At 42.6% G+C, this 26,780-nt stretch overlaps 1 protein-coding gene across 5 annotated transcripts in view; it reads left to right on the top strand.

The window, feature by feature from the left end:
- The first annotated feature begins 7,441 nt into the window (after positions 1-7,441).
- SIK3 (SIK family kinase 3) overlaps positions 7,442-26,780 on the top strand; it is a 245,049-nt gene continuing 225,710 nt past the window's right edge. For all 5 annotated transcript variants that reach the window (XM_035009003.1, XM_035009004.1, XM_035009008.1 and 2 more), the window contains exon 1: positions 7,442-7,714. In XM_035009003.1, coding sequence (XP_034864894.1) covers positions 7,442-7,714 — 273 coding nt within the window. The remainder of the gene's footprint in view (positions 7,715-26,780) is intronic.

The following is a 26,780-nucleotide window of genomic DNA, read 5'->3' as shown; positions in this document are numbered from 1 at the left end:
TGTACCAAACAATGCATCCATAAATATTTGATGCTTGGAAGTCACTGGAAAAAAGTCTCTAGAGAAATCAAAGCTGCTATTAAAGTTGGTGTGAAATGTAAGGGTCGAGTATTTGATACCTACTTTGGTTTCCACAATCCAGCTTTTATCAGAATGTGGCTCAACTTGGAGCTTGGAGTTGGGGATTGGACTCTCAGAGCTCAGACCCTAAAACGTACCTCATCGTGGTCTGCCCCTATTTTTACCTTAACATTGAACTCAATGTAATAATCTTAATTAAGAAAAAAAAAGAAATTAGGGCATTTTAATTGTATTTTGAAAAATAGAGGGGCGCCTGAGTGTCTCAGTCGTAAAGCGTCTGCCTGCGGCTCAGGTCATGATCTCAGGGTCCTGGGATAAAGCCCTGCATCGGGCTCCCTGCTCCGAGGGAAGCCTGCTTCTCCCTCTCCCACTCCCCCTGCTTGTGTTCCCTCTCTTGCCATCTCTCTCTGTCAAATAAATAAAATCTTAAAAAAAAAAAAGAAAGAAAAATAAAGTTAAAAATCACACATGGGTGTTTGGAGTTTCTTAAAAGTAGATTATTGCATAACAGGAAGGCATTCGTATAAATATAATTAGTAATTTTTTACATATATGATTTTAAATGAATTTTAAAAGAAATGCTGCCAGGATTGAGTTTTTCTTCCTCATAGAGCTCCTATAGAGTTCTCACAAGGCATTTGCAGAAAGTTTGGGAATGCACATAATTTCTTTTCTTTTTTTTTTTTTTTAAGATTTTATTTATTTGAGAGAGAGAGGGAGAAGCACACTCCCCGCTGAGCAGGGAGCCCAAAGCGGGACTTGATCCCAGGACCCTGGGATCATGACCTGAGCTGAAGGCAGATGCTTAACCAACTGAGCCACCCAGGCACCCTGAAAATGCACACAATTTCTTAAGCAGATTGTTGCATAGCAGTGATAGAAATATTTTAGTATTTTTCTTACACATCTACTTTATTTTTTTAAGATTTTATTTATTTATTTGACAGAGAGACACAGCGAGAGAGAGAACACAAGCAGGGGGAGTGGGAGAGGGAGAAGCAGGCTTCCCGCAGAGCGAGCAGGGAGCCCGATGTGGGGCTCGATCCCAGGACCCTGGGATCATGACCTGAGCCGAAGGCAGACGCTTAACGACTGAGCCACCCAGGCGCCCCTTACACATCTACTTTAAATAAATTTGAGAAGAAAAAAATATCCTTGGCATCTTTTTTTTTTTTAAACAGACCACAGACACTGGTGTACCCTCAAGTTCAGAGAGACAACTAGCTTTGGCGATTAAAAGCCTGGATTTGCTTCTCAGATTCACCGCTTCCTGGCTGTGTGAGTCAGTCATCAGACGGTTCAAGTAACCCAACCTGTAAGTGGGGATAATAACTACTTTATGAAGTTGTGAGATTGGGAAGGTTTTTACTGGATGTCTATGGTTGTATCATGAACGCAAATCTGTCCAACTTCCAAAGACTGAATGATGTGTGTTTAGTAAACCAAACCAAAACACTTAAAACTATCATTTTCTCCCTTTAACTCTGAAGTTAATTTTTAAAAAAGATTTATTTATTTATTTGAGAGAGAGAGAGAGTGAGCAGAGGGAGGGGCAGAGTCCTCAAGCCGACTGCCCGTGGGGCTCGATCCCATGACCCTGAGATCAAGACCTGAGCCAAAATCATGAGTCCGCTACTTTGCTGACTGAGCCACCCAGGTGCCCTTGAAGTTAATTTATTTTCACAGCCCTAATCCATCATTCCTCCATCATCCTCATCTTTTCCAGGTGATTTGGAAAGAGGCCTGTCCTTGTTTACTTGCTTTTAGGGGAAGGAAATTAATACTCGAGTGTCTACCATGTGCCAGACTTTAATCTAGGTCCCTGTACGTATTTATAACAGTTAATTCTCCTAACAAGTCCATGAGGTAGGAGTGATTTTCCAGAAGAAGAAACTAAGTTTCAAGGTGACCTCGTAAATGGAAAAACCCACTACAAAATCTAGGTCTAACTATAAAACCCTTACCCTTTTTACTTGTGATGCCAGGCTGCTCTTTAAACATGCCAAAGATGAAATTATTTTTTAAATAAAAATAAGCGGCCATTAATTTCATCCTTAAGAATTCTTTTTAAAATGCCTTGAGAACCCTGGGGCTAACTGGAGACATCGTTGGGTGGCCCAAAACCACAGGGGCAGACTGTTACCTCAGTCCACCCGGGCACTGCTCGGGTAACTTCAGCCCACTGTGCTTTTTCTGTTTGGCCATACAGACATCCAGCTTCCTGGAGCCGGCTTCCATTTAGATTCCAGCTTTCTGGCTCCTGATGTGGGTTTGTGGTTTTCAACTGCCTGTAGTTTAAACTTTGACCAGCAGGTGTCTCTACAGGCAAGGGAGAGGGCTCCTTTCCCGCAGAGCCCGCCTTTGAGGTGCAAGATGGATTTTCTAGTTTAACTGAGGAAAATTGTGGTGGAAATGAAGCAAACAAAGGTAGATCGGCTACCTATGGAAGTCAACCCCAGTTGCATACGTTTTGCTTAGCCAACAGCTGTAGAGGCTGGTAGAAAACCTAAGCAAACCCCCCTGTTAATGCAAGGAAGCTGCCTGAAAGGCAGAGTCTCTGTGCTCTCTTAAAAACAGGTAAGGCTGTTTGAAGGTGAGCACTTAAAACTGAGAGGCAATTCCCAAGGCAGGTGTGGCAGGGAGGATGGCTCTTTAGTCAGCAGAGATGTGAAGATGAAGGAATAAACAGGAAAGAGGCAGTTCTGTACCTTCAGAGCCAGGGAAATAAAGAATTTCCACTCATCTAATGTGAGATGTTGTGAATTCCTGGAATTTTAGGTACACTTCTATGTAAGGGAAAGAAAAGGATCTAAATATGCCAACATTTTAATTAGTATTTGTTGAGTCCCACTCTTTGTCTCTCTGTGAGAAAGAAGCACATTATAAGAAAAAAATTTTATTGGTATAAATATTAAGGAGTGGACTGCAGAGTAACTACGTGTACCTTTCGTTAAGGAGCGTATCCTTTTGTGAAAAAAGTTGTCCTGAATGAATTTTTTTTCTGTACCTAATGTATTTTCTCATATAAAATCGAAGGCATATCTCCCTGAGGAAAAACATTGATCCTAAAAGATGATATAGTCACATCTAAGAGTGCAGAAAACGTCTAAAAAAATCATAGTTAGGGGCTCAGTCGGTTAAGCATCTCCCTTTGGCTCAGGTCATGATCTCTGGGTCCCGGGATGGAGCCCTGTGTCAGGCTTCCTGCTCAGCAGGGAGTCTGCTTCTCTCTCTCTCTCTCTCTCTCTCTCTCTCTCTCCCCCCCCTGCCTCTCCCCACTGCTCATTTTCTCTCTCTCTTTCAAATAAATAAAATCTTTAAAAAAAATCATACTTAAAAATCTTTTGGATGATCTAAAGGGTGATCAATAATAATCTAAAAATGCTTCAACCATATCCTAGAACATATGGAAAGTAATAAGGATAATTTTTTTTTTAGGTTTTGTGTAATAGCTCGAATGGCTCCATTAAAAAGAAAAATGTGGGCAAGCCGAACAGAAAATCCTTGACTGAAAGCTTATTTAGCTTCTCGAAAGCCCCTTCCCCAAGATATTTTATAGCAGGAGACTATGGCTGCTTAGAGCTGTTTCTTGACACCCAGGGGGAGCCTTTGGACTTGACTAGGTTGATCTGGGCTAGGAGGGGGGAAGGCAGCACTCTCCCAGCTGAGGTAGTAATGCAGAACACAGCCCTCACAAAAACAGGAGCACATTCAGCTCATCCGGAGAACCGGGCACACCGAGGATTTGGACAATGTGATCAAGCAGTGCCCTGATTTCTACGTGACGGCAGAATTTATAACCGGCTAATAATTCCCTTGTTTGGGAATATATGGCACGTAAATATGGCATTGCTTTCCGACATACAAAATTTCTGAATGATGCCCCTCTATCAACTGAATGCTCCTATAACGTTAGCTTTTTTTCAGAGCAGTAATAAGTTGGGCCAACGTAAAGTGAGGGTTGGACTTTCTTCAAGGCCCTGATGGCTCAGAGAATCTTTGGAGCTGTGTTGTGAGGCTGCAGTTTTCTTTCAGGTCGCTGGTAAGCTGCCCTGCAGATAGGCTAGAGCGCCTTTAAAATCATAAAAGAGTTAATGTATTACCTCCTACTGCTTATATTCTTTTCCGGGCAGACCTTAGGTCCTCAGAGGTTTAGTATCATTTCTAGAACTGTCTAAGGGCCTATGGTATACATCAGGAATGCCTTGGTTTGCCCTTTTCAAATTCTAGAAACAAGCACAATGACATTACATAGAAAAATGTCTCATTTTCATCTCTGAATCTATCTTTTGCCTTTTTTTTTTTTTTAATCTTTTGCTTTTCTAGAAAAGAGTGAGTTGGCTGTGGAGCTGATTGGGAACTGGGTGGTGGCTAGCTCTCTGCCTCTACAAGGGACTGCAGCGCCTCCGAGAATTCAGCCCTGGGGCCACTCCTTGGAGTTTGCGGCTGGGTGGGAACACACCTACCCACCTGTTTTCTAAAGGCAGGAGAAGTACACGCTAAACAGTGAGTCTCCTGGTGGCACGACTTACAAGTGAAGCCACCCTAGGTACCTCAGTCCTGTTTTGTAGTCTGCTGTTTGTTGATGCGCTTTGGTTCCAGCTCTGTCCTGCTCTCAAGAATTCCCGAAGTCCTCTTCTTCCCTGGGTATAAACTGAGCTCAGTCAACCTGGGCTTCTGGAGAAGGCATTTTTTCATACTCCCTTGACAGGGTTTATAATCCAGTCTGGGAAGATCTCAGGCTCAAGAGGCATGCCGCCTGCGTTTGAATTCTAGTTCTGTGACCATGGCCAATTCCCTTAATCCTGCAGTGCCTCATTTTCCCTGTCTGCAAAATGGGGATAATAATAGAATCTGTTTCATAGGGTTGTTGTGGATTAAGTGAGTTCATTTATGTAAATTGCTTAGTGTAGTGTCTCACACATTGTTATTTTTGACTGTGAGCTCCTCCCTAAGCCTACCTCAGGCTTAGCATTCAAGAAATCCTTATTAAATGCATACATCTAAAGTGTTTTCCTTGTCCCCTGAGGATTTTCACTGTGCAATGCCCTCCGGAATTTTCCATGTTCTTCTCACCAAAGAGGACTCTTCAGGGAGCTTTCCAGCAAGTCTTTGTCTGAGTCTCCATAGAACACACCATCTACTGGCCCCAATTCATACAGGCAGGGAGCACACATGATCTAACACACAGCATACACAGTCCAGTCTTTATTAGGGTACAAGCATGATCTGCCTTTCCTCTTTGGAAGTGAGACCCATGCTCCATTTCCTTGTTTCTCCTCAGAGGCTTCTTGTTTTTGACACCCTCCAGAGAGTGCCAGAAGTCGGGGTACTTGATGCTCCAGTGACGTCTATGAGTGGAGGAGAGGCTGTAAAGACATTGGTGAGAATGGGCGCCTGGGTGGCTCAGTTGGTTAAGCGACTGCCTTCGGCTCAGGTCATGATCCTGGAGTCTCGGGATCGAGTCCCGCATCGGGCTCCCTGCTCGGCAGGGAGTCTGCTTCTCCCTCTGACCCTCCTCCCTCTTATGCTCTCTGTCTCTCATTCTCTCTCTCTCAAATAAATAAATAAAATCTTAAAAAAAAAAAAAAGACATTGGTGAGAATGGATTTGGTGCTACTCCTGCAGCTTCCAGAGTAAAAGATTCTTTTCCCCTTGCCTTCCCAGCTAGCTAAGGTTTCTGTTGAGACTCCCTCCCCAGGGAGATGGTAAAACTGGGACTCTGGGGCCCAGCTCTGAAGTTAACGCAGAGGCAGGTGAGTGAGGTCATGAAGTGGTAAGCGAGGCTGGGAACACCCCATCATTTATCTGGGATTGAATGAGCTCAACCGAGGAAAGGGCTTAAGCAGTGCCAGAAGCTGAGGACCATTTCATCCTCATCCTTATGTGCTAGTCAGGGAGCCAATTACTGTTAATTGTGTTGGCAATTTGGAACCGCTTCCAGGGAACTGATACAAGACAACTGTGGGATGACCTCTCTGGCCCATCCTAGTGCCCGCCTTTACTTATAGTCAGATGGGGAACCAGAGGGCTCGTAAACAGCTTTTGGTTGGAGTGAGTAAATATGTGCTCTCCTCACACATTCATGGTGCCCTGGGTGTCAGTTTTGGATATTGTACATGCAATGGCCTGACGAGACAGTTCTGCCACATAGAGAGCCATGCAAGTGGATGGATCAGCACTGGACTGAAGGAATACATTTTAACACTGGAAGTGTTCACAGTCTTCCCTCTCCCCGCCCCCCCGCCTGCCACAGACCATCGTGCTACGGACAGCCCAGTTGCCTATCCCTGTCCCATCCCCACCTAAAGCGGTTAAGTTCATCTAGTTAATAAAAGCAGTGGGACACAGTAGAAGGGAAACCCCAGAGCTAGTGAGGGGCCCCGGAGGATGTGGAACGCCAGATAGCAGACGAAGGAAGAAAAAAAGAATATGAGATTTATCGTTGGGATTATAAATTTGATCCCCTTGAATGTCTTCGGAGAGTCCCTGCAAGGAGGGAATTCTTATTTTAGTCTTTATTTAGTTTGCCCAACAGATGGTTTTGTCCTTAACCATGACGTGGCTCTCTGCACAATGTGCACCACTGCTCCATCAGGGTTATACAAGTGACAGAAATAGGACGCGGACCCTGTGACCGTCATCTAGCTATAGAATTGCTGGGGGACGGGGTGCGAGGAAAATGACGGAGCCTCTGTGGCCCTCACCCACCCAAAGACTGGAACGCATGTTTGGGCTGGTTTCTCCACCCTTGAACGCGCAAATCCCAGTTTCCCTATCCCCCCTGTATTCGGTGACAATCAGGTTAGTCGTACCGGGTGCGCAGGGCTGTGTTAGGAGAAGGAATTTTACTGCAGAATTGCCCTGCCTCGCGACCAGCTGGTTACAGTTTCTCGTAGCTCTTCCTGCCTTTGTGGCCGCAGGCGCCAAAGTGGGACAAGGCCGGTGTTTCTGGTGATGAGGAGCTATTTTGTTCTAAGGGAGGCTGGGTGCCTGCTGAACTGGGACGGAGGTCACAGCAGGGGTCGTGCCAGCCATCCCCGGGGCGACTGGGGACCCGGCCTGCAGCCCGGCGTCCGGCGCCCCCCAGCGCCCCATCCCCAGAGGGGGGCACCCGGGAGCCAGCGCCAGAGGAGCAGCGCCCACGCGGGAAGGTCGAGCTCGCCGGTGAGGTCACGGTTGCCATGGCCGCGGGCAGTGACGCGCGTCGGCACGTGACGCGCGGTTGCCGTGGCGCCGGCCCCGGCGGCGCGGGCGCCCCGCCTCCCGGAGTGACGTCCGCCGGGCCCCCCTCTTTCCCGCCCCCTGCCCCCTCCCCCGCCGGCTCCCCGCGGCCCGGGAGGTTTCACTGCACGACAAGATGGCGGCGGCGGCGGCGAGCGGAGCTGGCGGGGCTGCCGGGGCCGGAGCGGGGGGAGCCGGGCCGGCGGGCCGCCTGCTGCCTCCGCCCGCCCCGGGGCCCCCGGCCGCCCCCGCTGCCGTGCCCCCGGCGGCTGGCCCGCCGCGTCCCCCGGCCCCGGCCTCCCGCGGGCCGGTGCCTGCCCGCATCGGCTACTACGAGATCGACCGCACCATCGGCAAGGGCAACTTCGCTGTGGTCAAGCGGGCCACGCACCTCGTCACCAAGGCCAAGGTAGTGGCGCGGCGGGGGCGGGCGGCTGCGGGGCTGCGCAGCCCGGGCCGTCCGTCCGAGTGCGGCGGGGGCAGGAGAGACGCGCGACTGGGAGGCTGAGGGGTGGGCGCGGCGAGCGGGGCTCGGGATAGTGGAGAGCGTTGGGGATCGGGGACGCGGACGGGGAGGGGGGCTGTCGGAGGGGGGTGGGTAGGGGGCGAGCCGGAGGTAGGGGACGCCGGCGAGCCGGCCGAGGGAAGCTCCGTGGCTGAGGGGCCGGGGGGGGCCGGGGAGCGCGGAGACCTGGGGCACCGAGGAGCCGGGGATGGGGAGGGGGTGCCCAGCCGGGGCGCTGCGGAGGGTAGCGGAGGGGGTGATTGGAAGGAAGAGATTGGGAACTCTCAGGAGCCGGAGACTGTAAGCTCAGAGGACTCTGGAACCAGCAATTAGGAAATCCTAAGGGAAGGAGGGCAGGGGGATAGGAAATGGGGACAGCAGGATGGGGGAAGACAAGGCTAAACTGTCAGCCGGAGGGGGGGCAATGAGGAGGGGAACAAGGACGATAGGGGCATGTACTAGGGGTGTGTGGTGGGTGCAGGGTCCGGGGAGATATGAGGGACCTGGTACCTTATGACAGCTGCCAATCAGCGTTTGATCGTCTAAGACTGATGGATGGTAGGAATGGGAGCCCGAGGACAGACGAGATTATTGGAGGAGGCGAGGAAGAAAATGGGGAAATAAGAAGGAAGAAAATTACTTTGCTTTTCCGCAGGAAGGGGCTCAGGGAACAGAGGCCCAGGGCGCCCCGTGTTCATGGTGGCAGTAGGTAGTCAGGGGTTAAATAATTTGGGAGAGCTGGGTTGCTGGTTATTTTTAGTTGTTGGAGGGTCTGGAATCATGGGCTTTGTAGAGGCAGGGTGGGCTCTCAGCGGTGGGGGTAAAGCCTGGTGGGTGACCGAGGAGGTGGATGAGGAACCCAGACACTGGAGCATTACACTCATTGGGCCCTTTGGTTCTCAAGGGATTTGTGGGGCCGTAGTAGTGAAATTGGCCAAGGTCAATTAGGAAGCCATATAAGTACACATACACGGTTTTACATACAAAATTCATTTTTGAGGAAATGTGGGTAGCCTTCTACATTGGAAGTATTGGAATCAAAGTCATCAGGAAGAATCTTTTGGTTTTGAGAGGACCCACAAAGCCCATTTGTACTCCAGATTTCTTGCTTTGCTCACTTGAATGAATACTTTCAGTGTAGTCATTCATTATATCTAAAACTGCACTTTGTGTTTTCCTTCAACCTGATGAAGGACCCTTACAGCGGCTGCTGCTTCCTACCAAAGCCACATCAATTCCTCACCTCCTCAGCCTAGCCCTTATCATCGCCGACCTTGTTTTTGCTTTTATGGCAACTGCTTGTTTTCAGAAGCCAGTAACTTATCTGGGCCTTCTCTCCTTCTCACTCACAACCTGAAGTTCCCTTTTCCCTCCTTTTTGTCAAAGCCTACAAGGGGCCTTTTTTACCAGGGTGGCAGGGTAGGTGGCTGTGGAAAATTGATTGGTCAGTTTCACTTCCTCTGGGGGGCCCCCTTCAGCCTTTTTGTCAGTTTTTTATCAGAGGGCCTCAAGTCTGCAGGTCTGAGCTGAATGATGTACCAAAGTCCAGGGTTCTCTGATGTCAGCCTTGGACCCTGAAGGGGGACTGGACTGAGCCAAGACTTGGGTGCCTCTCTGCCTGTCCCCCTACCCCCAGGTGTTTACAGTTCTGTTTACTCTTCCCTAAGCCAAAGTTATGTTTATAAACAACCCTAGTTGTTCGAGAGCTTTGTTCCTTGTTTCAGCATTTCCTTTTTTTTTTTTTTTTTTAAATCTCCCCCTCTCTTCTAAGTAATCCCATTGAGCTCCTGTGATTATTTTGCTCTGACCTCTGGGGGATGGACTCCATGAACTTAATTGGTTTCCTGGTTTATGGTATCTATGATTTAAATAATTTTGTATCTTGCAGCCCTTGGATACACCAAAATATTGATAAAAAAATCTGTGACAGACAGGGTCGTATGTTTTTGTAAATGTAATTGCTAACAGTTGATTCTTGGCTTTATATATAAAAGAGACATTTTTATCTTCAGTAGTCAGCAAAGCCAGTGGCTAATTATGGCTGATCTGCTTGCTTTCTAATTTTCGTATGTATGTGTGTGTGTGTGTGTGTGTGTTTCTTGGTTTTTCTCTGAGGCCTTGGTGTCCTTTAGGACTGCAGCATTTTAAACATTAGCTTGTTTATAAACGGGTTCACTGTTTATGTTGGTTTTTATCTGTGATCATTTGTGGTGTGCAGTTATGTAATTCGTATGTATGGAAATATTTGAAATCCTGAATGAGACTGAACGAAATGCCTTGGACAATGAGTTGCATGTGTGCAAGGACCACACCAGCACTCATTTGTGTTTCTGTAGCAGTGTGCAATTTCCTAGTTACAGTTACAAACGCCCTATCTTTTGCTGCTTAAATTACTCTGACGACATGAGTAAAGCTTAATTCACAAGGAGTTGTCATGTGCTCTGGGTGAACGATGAGCATATTTTGGCCTGCTCCCTGGTTATCTGGATCCACGTTGGAAGGGATTCTTAAATGCTGACAGCTTAGATGTGCTTAACAGCTGTTGACATAGAGTGTGATGGCCTATTAAGGCCATGGTGTGGTTATATAATGACGAGGCAGGTGTCTAGTAGGTTCTAGTAGATGCAGAAGCTGCTGTTTCAGTTGCTCAGGGAGATAGATGTTTCTCCCCATGCACTGCAGCATTTATTTTACTTCTGCAGTCAGGTCACTTGGAACCAAAGAGAGGGTTTTTTTTTTTTATCTCTTTCCAGAATCTATAATTTTTTGTTTCATCTTTAAGAGGTCTGTGATTGTTTTCTTTCTCCTCTTCCCCCTGGAAGCCACTGAATGGTCTGGGCTTTTCTTAAAACCATGTCTAACAATCAGACTCAGGTAATTCAGAAAATACTTGTATTAGTCGAAGGAGCATAGGTAATCGGTGCTTTCTGAAAATCAGGGAAGTATTTACGATTACCTTTTCTCACACACACCGTCCATTCCAAGGACTAAGAGGCTAAAGTAAACTTCATTTATTGACTAAGCTACTGCCCTCCGTCCAAAAGACGTGGTGAAGCTGGCTGTTTCCCAAATTCTGTTAACTCTCAAACCTCCTGGAGTAGGATCCTGGGCTGAAGAGAATCAGTAGAGAAGAGGAAAGAGTTTCTGTTGTTCCTTGGGTTGTTGGGGACTTCTGCAGCCTGGCCTTTGTGGGCTAGACTTGATATTGGCAGTTCTGCGGTGCTTAGAGCATCATTGTGGAACAGGAACCAGGAGAGGAGGTTCATCTGTGACCCACTTTGGTCAGCAGCTCACCCTGGCTGTCTTTGTCCTACCTTCTTTGATTTCTTTTTTTTTTTTTTTTTTTGAGAAGTCTTAGTCTGAGGTTCTCTGGCTCTATTCTTTTGGTAGGACACTGTCAAGTATTAAAGAGATAGAAAAGAAGATTTTCTGCTTTCAGATTGCTTATAGTCTGTTGCCTGTGCCTAATAATACCTTTACTGATTGGATGAATGGGAACAAAGAGTAGTTATATGTTGTATGCATTTTTAAAATGTGTAGACTATACAAGCCATTGGTCAAACACTTATAAAGTGTTATTTCAATGCATATGTATCGCTTGCTTGCTACTGGGTTGTGGTAAGAGCTTGAGCTTTGGATAAGGCTGCCTGGGTTTGAATCCTCTTCTGCTTAATAGCTGGGTGATCTTGGGTCCATTTTTTACCTTCTCTGTGCTCAGATGTGGTCATCTTTAAAATGAGATGACAGTAGTACTTACCTCCCAAGTTTGGGTGTTAGGAAGATTAAATAAGATAATATATGGGAAGGTACTGGAACAGTGCCTGGCACATAGTAGGCATGTAGTAAATGTCAGCAGCAGTTGCTGTAGGAAGAAAGATGAGTAGGACAGGGCTCCGCTCTTGTTGCTTTGCATCTGTTTGGAACAGTCCATGAATGCATAGGCCATTTGTTTTGTGTAGGTAGATGTCATCTTCAGGATATGCTTTCAGTGTAAAAATATGAGTTAGCTATTATTTCAGATGCCACTTTGAGGTATTTGGGTTGAACTCCCATGGACTATGGGCTAATTTCATGAAATTGACATTTTTTTTAAAAGATTATTTATTTATTTATTTAAGAGAGAGAATGAGATAGAGCATGAGAGGGGGGAGGGTCAGAGGGAGAAGCAGACTCCCCGCTGAGCAGGGAGCCCGATGTGGGACTCGATCCCGGGACTCCAGGATCATGACCTGAGCCGAAGGCAGTCGCTCAACCAACTGAGCCACCCAGGCGCCCTGAAATTGACATTTTAAAACATAATTTTCCATTAGTTAAACTTTTTTTTAAAGTAAGCTCTGTGCCCAACATGGAGCTTGAACTCATGACCTCGAGATCAAGAGTCGCATGCTCTACTGACTGAGCCAGCCAGGCGCCCCTAAAGTTTTTTTTTTTTTTTTTAAAGCAAATGTGAGACTTGTCTAATGACAACTGTGACTAACACTAGCTTTTGCTTTGGGCTGCCCCGCATTTTTAGTGTGTTTTTGTAACTAACTACTCTTTGTTACATTGGTGATGGAAGAGTTTATTTGCGTGCACTCCCCCCCCCCACCCCCCACCAGAGATTCACTTAAATCTGGTGGAGAATATGAAGAAATATTCCTACAAACTTAAGAATACATTTGCATTTGGGTGCACAGTGTGCTACTTTGAAGGCCAAGGTCAGGATTCTTAACTTTAGATATTACATACAGAAAACATTTTGCCCCGTGACCCCATTCCAAACATGGACCATCCATGACATGTGTGTGTGCTGCGTAGTTTAGTACAAACTCCTTTCCATGAAGGGAACGACTCACAGTGGGCAAGGGGTAGTATTTTCATTTCTATAAGTAAGAGCTTAATGGAGAGAGTAGAAGATGCTTATGCTCATGAGAAGGCCGACAGTGAGATTCATTGGTAAATAGCAAAGAGAATTGTATCAAAAAGAAAATGAAAGGAAGGTTACACTAGATACATTTGAGGAAGATAGTTCCATCTTTAGGTAATCTAAAAATGACTGTTGAAAGACGACTGACTTCATTTTGATACAGTTGTGATGGGGTTACTAACTTTGTTGAGATTTTGTGAAGAGCTAAGATTGATTTGGACTAGTTTCTCCAGAGTCAAAATACCAGTATTCCACTTTGAACATCAAAGCTGTTTATTTTAACATTCTGACTTTGGTGCCAGCTCCCTAGAAAGTCATAGATCTGGCTCAAGCCAGAGGTGCCCAGACTAGTTATTTCTGTGCCAGAAGTGCTGTTTTCATTTTCCAAGCATCAATCTGGCAAATGTTTTCTAGTTCACGGCATAAAAGAGAACAAAATGGATGCTTTGAAGAGAAAAAGAAATGTTCTCTACTCACTAGAACCTCTATAATTCTAAAAGACATCAAAAATACCTTTGCACAGGGATGGAACCTTTCCCTTATCCATCCATTCATTCAGCATGTATTTGTTGAATCCAGATTTTGGGTCAGGTTCTATCCTGGGGTCTTGAATTTACCAATAACAAGAGAGACAAAGCTCTTGCCTTCTTGGAGCTTACTTTCTAATTCAAGGAGACAGACAAGAAACGTGTAAATATGTAACTTCACATAGTGATGAATACCATGAAGAAAATAAATGGGCTAGAGAGTGTCTGGGGAAGGGTGCTGCTTTGCATAGAGTTGTCAGGGAATGCCTTTCCAAGGTGATGAGATATATGTATATAGATATTTTATAAGATGGTGGCTATTTGATTTTATTATTTTTTTTAGAGGGGGGCAGGGCAGAGGGAGAGGGAGAGAGAGAATCTTTTTTTTTTAAGGATTTTATTTATTTATCTGAGAGAGAGAGAGCGAGCACATGAGAGGGGGGAGGGTCAGAGGGAGAAGCAGACTCCCCGCTGAGCAGGGAGCCCGATGCGGGACTCGATCCTGGGACTCCAGAATCATGACCTGAGCCAAAGGCAGTCGCTTAACCAACTGAGCCACCCAGGCGCCCGGGAGAGAGAGAATCTTAAGCAGGCTCCACGCTGATGCAGGGCTTGGTCTCATAACCCTGAGATCGTGACCTGAGCTGAAATCTAGAGGCAGATACTTAACCAACTGTACCACCCTGGCGCCCCACCAGGTAATGATATTTGAGCTTACACCTGAACGATGAAAATAAGCCAGCCTGGGAAGATATGGAAGATAGAATTTTCAATGCAGAAGGAATAGCAAGTACAGTGGTTTTGAGATAGAAATGAGCTTGGCTTATCCAAAGATTAGACCTAAGGTCATGGTGCCTAGAACTAGTGAACAAGGGGAAGGATGGTAGGGGTAAGGTCAGAAGATTAGGGGCCAGATCATATAGGACTTATAGGCCATTTTATGGAATTGAGTATGAAATGGGATTGGCATCAGAGGATATCACAGCAGAGCTCTGGTATCCTCTGATTTATGATTTTAAAAATTCATGCTGGTTATTTTATGGTTAAGGGTAAAAATGCTTTTTCTAATGCATTTCTTCAGATGGGGGAGGTGTTCAATTTTAACAGCTTACATTCTTTCACGTCTATAAAAGAATGACATACATTTTCCACATAAATTAAATGTGATCGGCCAACAATATTTGCTGATTGGGGGGGGGGCACAAAAAAGATCTTAGACATGTTCTATTCCACCTCTTTCTTTTCCAGAGTCTAGAAAGATGGATTTAATGGAATTTAGAATCTTATGCTTTTAGGGACTAATTAAAGTAGTTTGGACTAATTATCCATTAGATTTTTATCTCTTTGGTATCACCCCTCCCTTCCCCCCAGCAATTTGCTCAGAATCCTACAGTTAGTTAATGGGGGAGTTGGAATTAGAATCCAGGCATCCCTATTCCTAGTTAACTCTACCCTGACTCCTCCAGTCATAGAAAACATTGTCCTTGCCATCGTGATCTTTTATTTTATTTATTTATTTATTTATTTATTTTTAAAGATTTTATTTTTTATTATTTATTTGAGACAGAGAGAATGAGAGAGACAGAGAGCACATGAGAGGGGGGAGGGTCAGAGGGAGGAGCAGACTCCCTGCAGAGCAGGGAGCCCGATGCGGGACTCGATCCCGGGACTCCAGGATCATGACCTGAGCCAAAGGCAGTCGCTTAACCAACTGAGCCACCCAGGCGCCCCGCCATCGTGATCTTTTATTAAAGAAACAAGATGTACCTACTAATTAAAGTCTAAGAGATTTATCATTTCTACTAAAACAAAGTCCAAAAGTGAGATGCCATAATGAGATGAAAAATTTCCAAGTCGGGAGGAAGAGTAAATATGTTGACACTGTATTTCACTCTGTCACTTCTGTCACTTACCAGCAGTCCTCCATGGGTCCATTACTTTGCCTTTAAATTCTATTCAAATACCCCTTCGTGCCACCTTGCTTGACTGAGTCATCAAAAAAGCCTTTCATGGGGTGCCTGGGTGGCTTAATAGGTTAAGCATCTGACTCTTGGTTTTGGCTCAGGTTGTGATCTCAGGGTTGTGAGATCGAGCCCTGTGTCTGGCTCCACCCTCAGTGAGGAGTCTGCTTGAGATTCTCCCTCCCTTTCCCTCTGCCCTTCGGCTAATGCTCGCTCTCTCAAAAATAAGTAAGTCTGTTAAAAAAAAAAAAAAAAGCCTTTCAAAATACTAAGAAAGTAAAAAAAGGAAAGCAGTGAACATAGAAAAGGCAATGACCATAAACACAGTCTGCTTTATATAGTTTTCTTTCACCACTATATCTAGCTTACTCCCAGGGAATATGAGTAATTATACTTTTGCTCTGTTGGACTGGTCTGGTCTGGTCTGGTCTTTCTTTGAAAGGACCTTTCTGAGATGAACTCCTTACTTACCAGATCACTACAAATTTCTAGGGCGTGGTGCCGTCTTGTAACTCATAAAGAGAACTGGTCACCAAGATACAAACCCTTGATGACACAGGTGAGGACCAAGAGGACCAGTTATCTAGGGCTCCTCTTAGGTGGTTCTCCTTTCTGGTTTAAGAGTTACACCTAGGGGTGCCTGGCTGGCTCAGTTGGTAGCACATGCAACTTTTGTTCTTGGGGTTGTGAGTTCAAGCCCCACGTTGGGTGTAGAGATTGCTAAGAGCTACTATGCCTGTTCCCCAAGTGAATGAAGTCACTCATCAAGTGAATCCCTACCCCCTTCTAATAGTGAGTGGCTTGGTCCCTTTTGGTATAATAGTATAGTTACACTTTCTCATAGATGATTGATAACATCCAGAGAATGAAAATTATATATAATTTATATATATATATAATATATAATATATATATTCTCAGGGACTTTTGTCCTAACGTAATAACTAAGTGTTAAATAACTGGCCTAGGCAATGTCTTTGAGAAGCCTCAACAGCCTTGGATGAATTAGCTTGAAAGGGCTTGTTTTGGATCTGTTCAGAATAAAATTCCTTCAGCTACTACAGGCGTGTTGGATGAGCCATAGTGAGGTTCTGTTGAGGAATATATTTGTTTAGGAGGTGTGCGATCCACTGAAGAGAGGAAGTCTCTGGCTGCTGCTTACGTCATGTCAGAGTTTTAGTTTGTCAGAAAGGTAGGAATCAGATTGTGAATACTCAGTCTCATTTCCTAGAAACTGAAAAGGAAGGAGAAATACACCCATGGCCTGTTCAACCTTGTCTGTGTGGGCTGTGCTCACTCAGTTGGATACTTTCGGCCAGTTGTCTTAGACTATATTTAGGTTTTGATTAGGAAGTTCTGAGAATTTTCAAATTCCTGCCTGGTTTCGGCACCAGTGTGTACGTACATGCTTACCAGCAGGGCACTTTACTTTCCATTGCTCCTTTCCGAAGAACTGAATGCCAAGATTCAGGTTAGCTAATCACATTTCTTAAGACCAAATTTTTTTGCGAAAAATTTTTCATTCATTAATTCATTCATTCCATCCATCCATCCATCCATCCATCCATTCATTCATCTACCTCTCCATCCATCCAGCCAGTAAACTTTTGGAAAAATTATTAAAAGCTGGGAATGGATGCTATCTGGCACAAAATTCAGAAAGTACAGATTTATATATAATGAAGTTAAAAGTCTCCCTGCCATCCCAGTACTCAGCCACACAGTTTTTTTTTAGTCTTGTTTCAGAAATATTTATTAAGCTCTCCTCTGGATCAGTCCAAATGCTTGATGCTGTTTGTGACATGCTTGAAGTTTCTAGAAATAATTTTACTTAAAGTTAGAGAAAATAATCTAGCTTTTAATGCTCGTTAGGAGGCACAATGTGATATTTAATGTAAGCTCCACGAGGGCAGGGATTTTCCTCTGTTGTCTGCTGCTATATTCTCAGTGCTTACTGCAATGTCTGTAAATACTCATTTAGTGAATGGATATCAGGATTAAAAAAAAAGGGAGCTGAGTTTGTTTTTATACCCTTCATAGATCTTAGAATTTTATAATTGAATTTTCTATCTCCAGTTAAGATGTTAAAGAAAAGTAATTTTCTATTTTTTTCTCACAAATCTCTGGGTAAGGAGATTTCACAAGCTTTCTGGCAAGTAATTTATTTTTGGCATATCTCAAACTTTCATTATTAGGAAGTTTAGTATATCTAAAGTAAATCCTGCCATTGAAATTCTAGTCCCTTACTTTAAAGGGAAGGTTCTTTGGTATCCAGGCTCGCGGTGGGTTATTTCCTTGAGAAGGCCGGCGGTATATTCAGCATGGTCAGCCAAAGCCTCGCTTTATCTCTTCTGCCTTGGAGCTTCTCTTCCTTTGCAGACTCACCAGTCTGTCTTGGGCTGCTAGCACTTCCTGAAATAACTTTAAACTCTGTGTTGAGTTACCTCTGGTTCTTTTCTTTATACTAAGTGATATGATTTAAAAACAGAACAAAATGACTTCTGGGTCACTGGCCCTTAAAGGGGTTACTTTTAATGGTCCTTACCTTTAATGGATTAATTCAGCTAGTATTTGTTGTGTCATCTGTATGGAAAAAGTAGCAACTACTGGTCCTAGAGGACAAGAAGATAAATTTTATTCTCGTCAGGATACACTATAGGTGATGTTAAAGGAGCAGTTGAATGCTTACAGCTGGAGCCTGAAAAGGAGGAAGACAAGAGGTAGCCAGCATAAATTCTTAACTCCAGCCCCATAGCTTATCATTACTAGACTTTCTTCTACCCCCTTGCCCTGTTTTTGTTTTTTTTTCCTGATTATAAAAGTAATTTTCACTCATGGAAGAAATTTGGGGAAAACTCAGGAACTTTTAGAGAAGCAAAGGGGAAAAAAATCACCCTAATCCTGTCACCTAGAGGCAAATTATTAATATTACAAAATACATAATTGGGATCATATTGTTATACTGTTTTCTTCCTTTTCTCTTTTATCATTTTAAGCATTTTCCCAACATTAGAAACTCTTTGTAAAAATCAGTTTTTTTTTTTTAAAGATTTTATTTATTTATTTGACAGAGACAGCGAGAGCAGGAATACAAGCAGGGGGAGTGGGAGAGGGAGAGGGAGAGGCAGGCTTCCCGCCGAGCAGGGAGCCCGATGTGGGACTCGATCCCAGGACCCTGGGATCATGACCTGAGCCGAAGGCAGACGCTTAACGACTGAGCCACCCAAGCACTCTGTAAAAATCAATTTTAATGGCTGTATGTGCTTCCATTGTCTGCCTACTGTCATTTTTTGAAACTTTTTTCGTAATTGAAGGCTCTTCCCAGTTTTTCACTCTCAAGTTCTCTGTGGTGCCCATTTTTGTACACATGAGGTCTTTGATGCGTTTCTGATTTTTTTGCTCAGGATAGATTGTTGGAAGTGAAATTACTGGGTCAGAGGGTACACGTTTTTAAGATACTTGATGCCTATGTTGCCACATTGCTTTCCAGAAAGGTTATGCCAGGATTAGCCTCCTGGGCATGTCTGAGGAGGCCTCCTTTCTTTATCTTGTATCCCCTCTGCCTTTCAAGGCCCTGCTGTACCTCTGAGCCTAGGGTGTCAGCTGTAGGACAGGTCAAAAGAGAGCAGTTGCCTGTTCTTTCCTTCCCTGAGCCCAACCTGGATGAGGGAAGAGCAGAGTGTGACTCTTACCTTTCAGTCGCTGGTGAGTCATCCTTCTCCCCTGACCTTTCACAACCAGATGCAGACCTACATTGGAGAGCCTTACCTGAACTCTGGCTTTTAAAATAACTCTTCTTTGGGGCGCCTGGGTGGTTCAGTTGGTTAAGCGACTGCCTTCGGCTCAGGTCATGATCCTGGAGTCCCTGGATCGAGTCCCACATCGGGCTCCCTGCTCAGCAGGGAGCCTGCTTCTCCCTCTGACCCTCCCCACTCTCATGCTCTCTCTATCTCATTCTCTCTCTCAAATAAATAAATAAAATCTTAAAAAAAAAAAAAAAATAACTCTTCTTTGGTGAACCCGGGTGAGAATTTCAGAGATTAACGAAGGTTGTAATTTACTCCTCCCTTTTTACAGGTAAAAAGATGGTGAAGGGAATTGTAAGGGAAGTAATTTTCTGAATAAATATGCTGATGCAGCAGCGCTATAATGTTTGGATTTGCTTATGTACTCTATGTGTTAGTTTTCAAGGGTAATTGGGTCATATGGGATATTGTTCTTAGAATGTTTTGGGGTAACTACTGCTGTATTTTGGGCATCCGGCGATATGCTTTTTTATCTACAATAGAACACCTCTTATGCAATCAGTTTGGATTATGACTGGCTTGGTTAATTGGGGCAAAAAAACAAATGAAGCAGGGAAATCAGAAATAATGATGCATACATTTAGTATTTTAATTTAAAATATACGTAAGCATTCATTCACTAATCTTTTTAAAAGTGTTTATTATGGAAAATTTCAAACATAAACAAAAGTTGAGAGACTAGTATAATGAACCCCCCATGGACTCATCACCCAGCTCATGCTGTTACCACCTCATGGCCAATCTTCCATCTGTACCCCTTCCCGATTCTTTCTCTCTGGTTTATTTTGAAGCAACTTACAGAATTCTGTCATTTTATCCATAAATATTTTGGCATGTATATCTAAATGAGGATTGTTTTTCAAAAAACATGACACCAGGACTATTATCCTACCTAAAACAACAGTAATTCCTTATTGTCATTAAGTATCAAATCAGTGTTAAAATTTCCCTGTCATATATATATTTTTTTCTTTTTTTTAACCACTTAATGTTTGAATCAGGTTCTAAATAAAGTCTGTACATTATAATTGATTGATATCCCTTAAGTTTTTTTTTTTTTAATTTGTTTCAATCTATAGGTTTCCCCTCCTCTTCCTCTTTGCAATTTAAGAAACACATTGGCTAATCTTTTGATGTAGGGCCAAGGCCTTTCTTTTTTGTATTGATGTCTTGATTGGAGTTCCTTCATCTTGTTTGCATTAAACATACCCCTGGTTTATCATCTATGATTTCCAGTTTGTTTTGCTTTTTTAAAGTAGAGCATGAATTGAAAGGCATTTGTGAGGCAATATGAGTACAGAATCCCTCTTGAGTTTTATGATTGAGTTTTATGATTCCCTCCCCCCCAGTCTTTTACATCTGTCTCATCTACATCTAATTTGACTTTACCAAGTCTCTTTAAGCATCCAACTTAGTTTTCATAGAAACAGGCCTTTCTTTTCTCCCTGATTTCACATAACTAATAACAAGAGCACCTGGTAGAAATAGGCTTGGGAAAAAACAATTCTTGGTAAGCGTGCATGTCAGTGGGTGGGAGCAGAAATGTCGCAGAGTAAGAGTGGCTGTTCATCAGGGCCAGGTTGCATGCTGCGACATCAGTTATTTCACAGAGCTAAGGGGGGGGGGGCATTGGTGATTTAGGCAGGTTGGTTGGGTGGAGGTGGGTTAAGAGAGCTTCTACACGAACATAAAATTAGAAATAAATGAAAGTTGTTAGAAATTTGGGGACAAGATATTTTCTAGAATCTTTTATTTCTAGTGTATACTTCAGGGTGGTATTTTTGTCCACTTCTGTTAGAGTTTGCATGAACTGAACTGAATTTGATAATGGGCCAGTGATGTTAAAAATTTGGTGAGGAAACAGCCAGTCTCTCTAGTTTAAAAGGTTTATATCTGTTCACTGCCAGTGTAGCGTTCCATGGAACAAGTTGACATTTTCATGTAGTAAGTTGTTTTCTGTTCCTGGCAAAAAAAATCTTGGTTCATATGCCACAAGAAACAGAATTGTTTTTATTGTGGAAGGCAGGAGCAGAGCTGTGTGTTTCTTATTTGGATTAGTTGGGCACCTGCAGGATTTCTTACTTCTGCCTCCTGTTGTCCTTTCCTTCTGTCAAAACGTTCATTATAGTGTTGCATAAAGCAGTGTTCGGACAATAGCTGAGTTTTTTTCGTAGCTCGTTTTTCAAACCCTCAAAATAATGTTTTTAGTGATTGCATGTTCTTGGCTTACTTTCATTTCTCCATCAACAGTGATACTGTTATTCTAGTCAAATGGGACAGTTGTATTCCAGCAATGATCTCTGTGTCTAAGTCAGCTGCAGAGACACCACATTCAAATATTATACTTAACTATCTTACATGTGTACAGTAGTCCTGGGACATAATTAAATTTGGGGGTGATACTTTCGGATCTCTATAAAGGATTTTACACCCCTTGCGAATAAAATAACTTGTTTGAAGCATGTTGCTCATTGGCCTCTCTGACATATGCAGAAGAGTGGCTAGTGATTTCAGCCTGCTGCCTCTTCTGATCTCATTTTTCTTCTTCCTTTTCAGTCAGCAGCTGCATCCAGTGCCCTGCTCTCATTGAGCTCTTGGTAAAAGGGATACTGTTCTCCTGAGCACAACCTCTTAGATCAATGGTGGTTAGATTTTTTTTTTTGGTTCAAGACTCCATTTTGGAGTCACATTAAATTTTAAAACTGCATTTCAGCTGTGTTACTACCTGTTTCTTTTTTTTCTTATGCTAGTACCTGTGTTTTCTGCTTTTCCAGCTCTTTGGGGGAACCTTAGGGACCCACCCCAATTGCCTGAGGCGGTCCATAGCAATGAATTGAGCATTGGTGTGGGAGTCAAGGCACACGTTTGCAGATTTAATTGTTGATAGCTGGCAGTTTTCTTTGACCAAATCACTTAACTTCATGGAGCTTCCAGTTTCTTTTTTTGCTTACATATATATGTTTTTAAGAGCTTTATTGAGATGTAACTCACATATTATGCAATTCACTCAGTTCAGTGTTTTTAGTATACTCACAGAGTTGTGCAACCATCAGCACAATCAATTTTAGAACATTTCCATTTCCCTTAAAAGAAATGGCAGATACCTGTTAGCAGTCATTACCCACTTCCTTAGCCTCCTTCCCCCAGCCCTAAGCAACCACTAATCAATTTCTATAGATTTGTCTATTCTGGACATTTCATATAAATAGAATCATACAAAGTATGGCCTTTTGTGCCTGGTTTCTTTCACATAGCATAGTGTCTTCAGGGTTCATCCATATGGTAGCATATGTCAGAATTTCATTACTTTTGATGGCCAAATAATATTCCATTGTCTGGCTAGGCTGCATTTTGTGAATTGATGGACATTTGCGTTGTTTCTACCCTTTGCCTATTATGAACAGTGCTGTTATGTACATTCACATACAAATTTTTGTGTGGACATATGTTTTCATTTCTCTTACATATATATACTAAAGAGGGACATTGCTGGATCATACAGCTCCACATTTAACTTGTTGAGGAGTGGCCAAACTGTTTTCCAAAATGGCGGCACCATTTTCCATTCCCACCAGTAATGTATGAGGGTTGCAGTTTTTCTTCATCCTCGCCAAAACTTGTGTTCTTTCTTTTTGATCTAGCTATCCTAGTGGATGTGAAGTGGTATTTCATTGTGGTTTTGGTTTGCATTTCCCTAGTGACTAATGGTGTTGAGCATCTTTTCCTGTGCTAATTGCCGATTTGTAGATCTTTGGAGAAATGTCTATTTAGATTTTTGCCTGTATTTTAGTTGGGTTATTTGTCTTTTTATTGTTGAGTTGTAAGAATTCTTTACATATTCTGGATACAAGTTATCAGATATATGATTTACAGATATTTTCTCTCATTTTGTGGGTTGTCTCTTCACTTTCTTGATGGTTTTGTTTGTAGCACAAAAGTTTTTAATTTTGATGCACTAGTTTCTTAATTTGTCAGGTTATTCTAACTCTGAAATAATATGCTCTGTTGTGAATATTTTTCTTCTATTTTTACTCCTTCTCTTCCCTTCTCCCACTTTCAAATAGTTCTTCCTTTTCCAGGGCATTTTGTAGCCTCAAGTCTCTAAAAACATCTATGTATGTGTTTATCTGATACATGTGTCTTATGAAATAATCAAGCTTTACAAATATGTAACATAGGAAGTAGTTGTTTTCCTATATCCAGAGAAAACATTGTTAACATTATATAACGAATTTTCCTATCCATGTGTTAACATTTTATATTTTTCATTAAAAAGGGATCATACCACACATCTGGTTTGCTACTTGTTGTTTTTTTTAAAATTTAAATAGTATATCTCTGATATTCTTCCATGTTAGTACATTTTGCCCTCATCTCAATCTTTTTTTTTTTTAGAATTTTTTTTTTTTTTAAGATTTTATTTATTTGCGAGAGAGACAATGAGAGACAGAGAGCATGAGAGGGAGGAGGGTCAGAGGGAGAAGCAGACTCCCTGCTGAGCAGGGAGCCCGATGTGGGACTCGATCCCGGGACTCCAGGATCATGACCTGAGCCGAAGGCAGTCGCTTAACCAACTGAGCCACCCAGGCACCCCTCAATCTTTTTATTGGCTGCAGAGTATTCCATTTTAGGGGAATAGTATAATTTATTTAAGTTGTACCCTACTGATAGGTTTAGGGTTGTTCTCAGCTTTTATTTATTGATTTTTATCACGAATTACATCTGTTAATGTTTCTGCACATTTGTATTTGCACACTTGTGCTAGTGTTTCTTTTCTATTCCATTTATTTGCTGTTGCATTATTTACTATTCAGAAGACTCAGACTTAATTTTTAAAATAAAATCAAATATAAGAGTTTTATTAGATCCTACTTTGAGTAAACTTCGCAAAAGTTATGTATTCTTTTCTGTTAGGATATTTACAATATTAGGATCTTCTTTTAAAACTAGATGCTTCAGGGGCACCTGGGTGGCTCAGTTGTTAAGCATCTGCCTTCGGCTCAGGTCATGGTCCCAGGGTCCTGGGATCGAGTCCCACATCGGGCTCCCTGCTCCGCGGGAAGCCTGCTTCTCCCTCTACCACTCACCCCGCTTGTGTTCCTGCTCTCACTATGTCTCTCTCTGTCAAATAAATAAATAAAATCTTTAAAAAAAAAAACCAGATGCTTCATTTTCTCAGTAATTTAATAGAATAATTCACTAGGAGAGGAATGCCTGCATCGAAATATGAATGCTTCAAGTTTTATACATGTTGCCAAATTGCCCTCCAAGAAAGGCCAAGCTAATTCACTCAATTCAGGAGTGTACCACAGTGCTCTCTCTGTTCTCTTTAACACTGGCAACCAGCCATCTTTTTAGAGAGTCAATCTGACAGGTAAAAAAATGTCATTTTAATTTATAGTTATGTATTAGTGATTTATCATTTAATTTGTCGATTGGTTATTTGTATTGGAATTGTCTGCATCCTTTATCTACTTTTCTGTTGGGCTTTTTGGCCCATTCTCATTATTGCACAATAGTTTTTTTAATATTAGGGAAATTAGTTACCTCTGAAAATATTACAGGTATGTTTCTGAGTTTGTCTTGTGACTTTATGTGTATGTGTATTTTTTAAAAAATATAAAATATAAACATTTTTATGTAGTCAGGTTTTTCTGTTTTTTTACTTTATGGCTGCTCATGTGGTTTCCGTCCTCATTCTAATCTTATAAAAATATTTACCCATGTTTTTGTCAAGTACTTTTATGGTTTTGTTTTTAAATTTAGATCTTTGTTTCATGTGGAATGCATTTTGGTTTAAAGTGAATGAGAAGGGGTCAGTTGTGGAATTTGCTAGAGTTGTAACTTTACATTTATTTTTGTGGTTATTAATAGTTTTCTTCTCTCACTGGACTGTAAGCTCTGTGAGGGCAATGGATGGTATAATTTTTCTCCCTTGTTCCTATTTTCAGTATTGAGCACAGTGCCTGCCTCATGTGACACCCTCCATATACTGAGTGAATGAGTCTTCTTCTCCAGATGTCTAGCTTATTGTGTCAACAGAGTATCTTGAATAGTTATTTCTTTTTTGATTTTAAAATGCAACTTTATTACAAAATCTCCAGATGCTTGAGTACATTTCCAAGCTCTCCTCATCCATTGATTGTACTGTCTTTACTTGCTTTCATACTGTGCACCTTTAATTATTATAGCTCCCTCCCACTTAAAGCGTATTTGGAAGGCCAGCCTCAGTCTTAAATATACCAGTTTGGGAAGCACTGTGATCTCCTTTAGTAAAACTTCTTGCTGCCCCTTAGAGAACATTCATTTAACTTACTGATTAAACATTTAATCTATTCTGAGACTTAGCCTGCAAAGTAGAAATGATTTGGGGGTGTTACTTGCTGGAGTTTTTCTAGAATATGACATCCTTAGTTCTGGCCTTGAAATCCCTAGTGTCTTTTTGAAAACTCTCATTTTGTAATCTTGGGCATCTCTAGAAAAGCATAACATTTTTCCTCACAGTCTTTTAATGCAGAATACACAGAGAGCGTAGGTAGCAGAAAAGGCATGAAGAAGTTGTATTGGCACCCAGCTGACTGCAAAGCAGATAGTGGAGAAGTTATTACTTAAAAGTTGTATATAGGGGCACCTAGGTGGCTAGGTTGGTTAAGCATCTGACTTCGGTTCAGGTCATGATCTCAGGGTCCTGGGATTGAGCCCTGCGTCGGGCTCCCTGCTCAGCAGGGAGTCTGCTTCTCCTTCTCCCTCTGGCTTTCCCCTGCGTCATGTGCTCTCTCCCTCTTTCTCTCTCTTTAATAAATAAATAAAAAATCTAAAAAAAAAAGTGGCTTACAGAATTCACTTCAGCGACCTTGATTTTTCACCTCATGCATGACACGTTTCTTTCCTGTGGCATGCAGCTTTAGATTGATTCATTGGCTATGACTTGGGTGAAGTTCACGGAACATTGCTAACTAATCACTTCCTGCTTCTTTAGTGTACCCTCTGCTCTTAGACATTAGAAATTCTTATAGTCTGAGATAGAGTATTCTCTTGGGATTTTCTGTCCGGCTGTCCTTATGTGGGAACCAGCGTTAGGGTCTTATGAGTGTTAGGGAAGTTTAAAAGTTTAATGTCTGGGGAACGGAGCTAATGGAACAGAGTGTACCAATTGTGAAAGAATCCTTGCTTTCTTTTCTATTGGAACATTATTCCAGAGTGCTTTAACAAAACTCTTAATTGTAAATAACTGCTGATTTACAAGTGTATTTTCAGACGGTTACCCATTTTCTTTGAAAAAAAAATAGCGGTTTTCTTAAGCTCTTTCAGACTTTTCCTTAATAAGCCTAACCATGGATTCTAGAAGTATTAAAGTAGGAAAATACTCAAGTAGGTTTGTTTGGGACCCTTAGTCTCCACCCTGGAATTAAATACCACTGAAAATAACCCTGGAATGAAGGGTTTTTGTGTGGCAGGACTGGTGGACTTACACGATTCTTCCTTTCACAAGTCTCGTTGATGGCAAATGGGCTTACTTTTCTTTTAGTTGTGTTCTTGACTTTTCTCAACGCTAGTCTTAACTGCGAGATTTTGAGGTGGTTAATTATTCGAGCACACCAATGAACAGCTTGTTAGTAGATGTTATCTCATGTTGATTAGGTACTCTTGAGATTTACTGTACTTGCAAAACACCTGTCTGTATTTGAGCTGTGGTAGGTGGTTGGCTTTTTTTTTTTTTTTAAAGATTTTATTTATTTATTTGAGAGAGAGAATGTGAGAGAGAGAGCA

The sequence above is a fragment of the Mirounga leonina genome, unplaced genomic scaffold, assembly GCF_011800145.1.
Source record: "Mirounga leonina isolate KUSES-001 unplaced genomic scaffold, KU_Mleo_1.0 Mir_153, whole genome shotgun sequence".
NCBI lineage: Eukaryota > Metazoa > Chordata > Mammalia > Carnivora > Phocidae > Mirounga > Mirounga leonina.
Note: the sequence above shows the minus strand (reverse complement) of the source record. Positions and strands in the feature narration are given on the sequence as shown.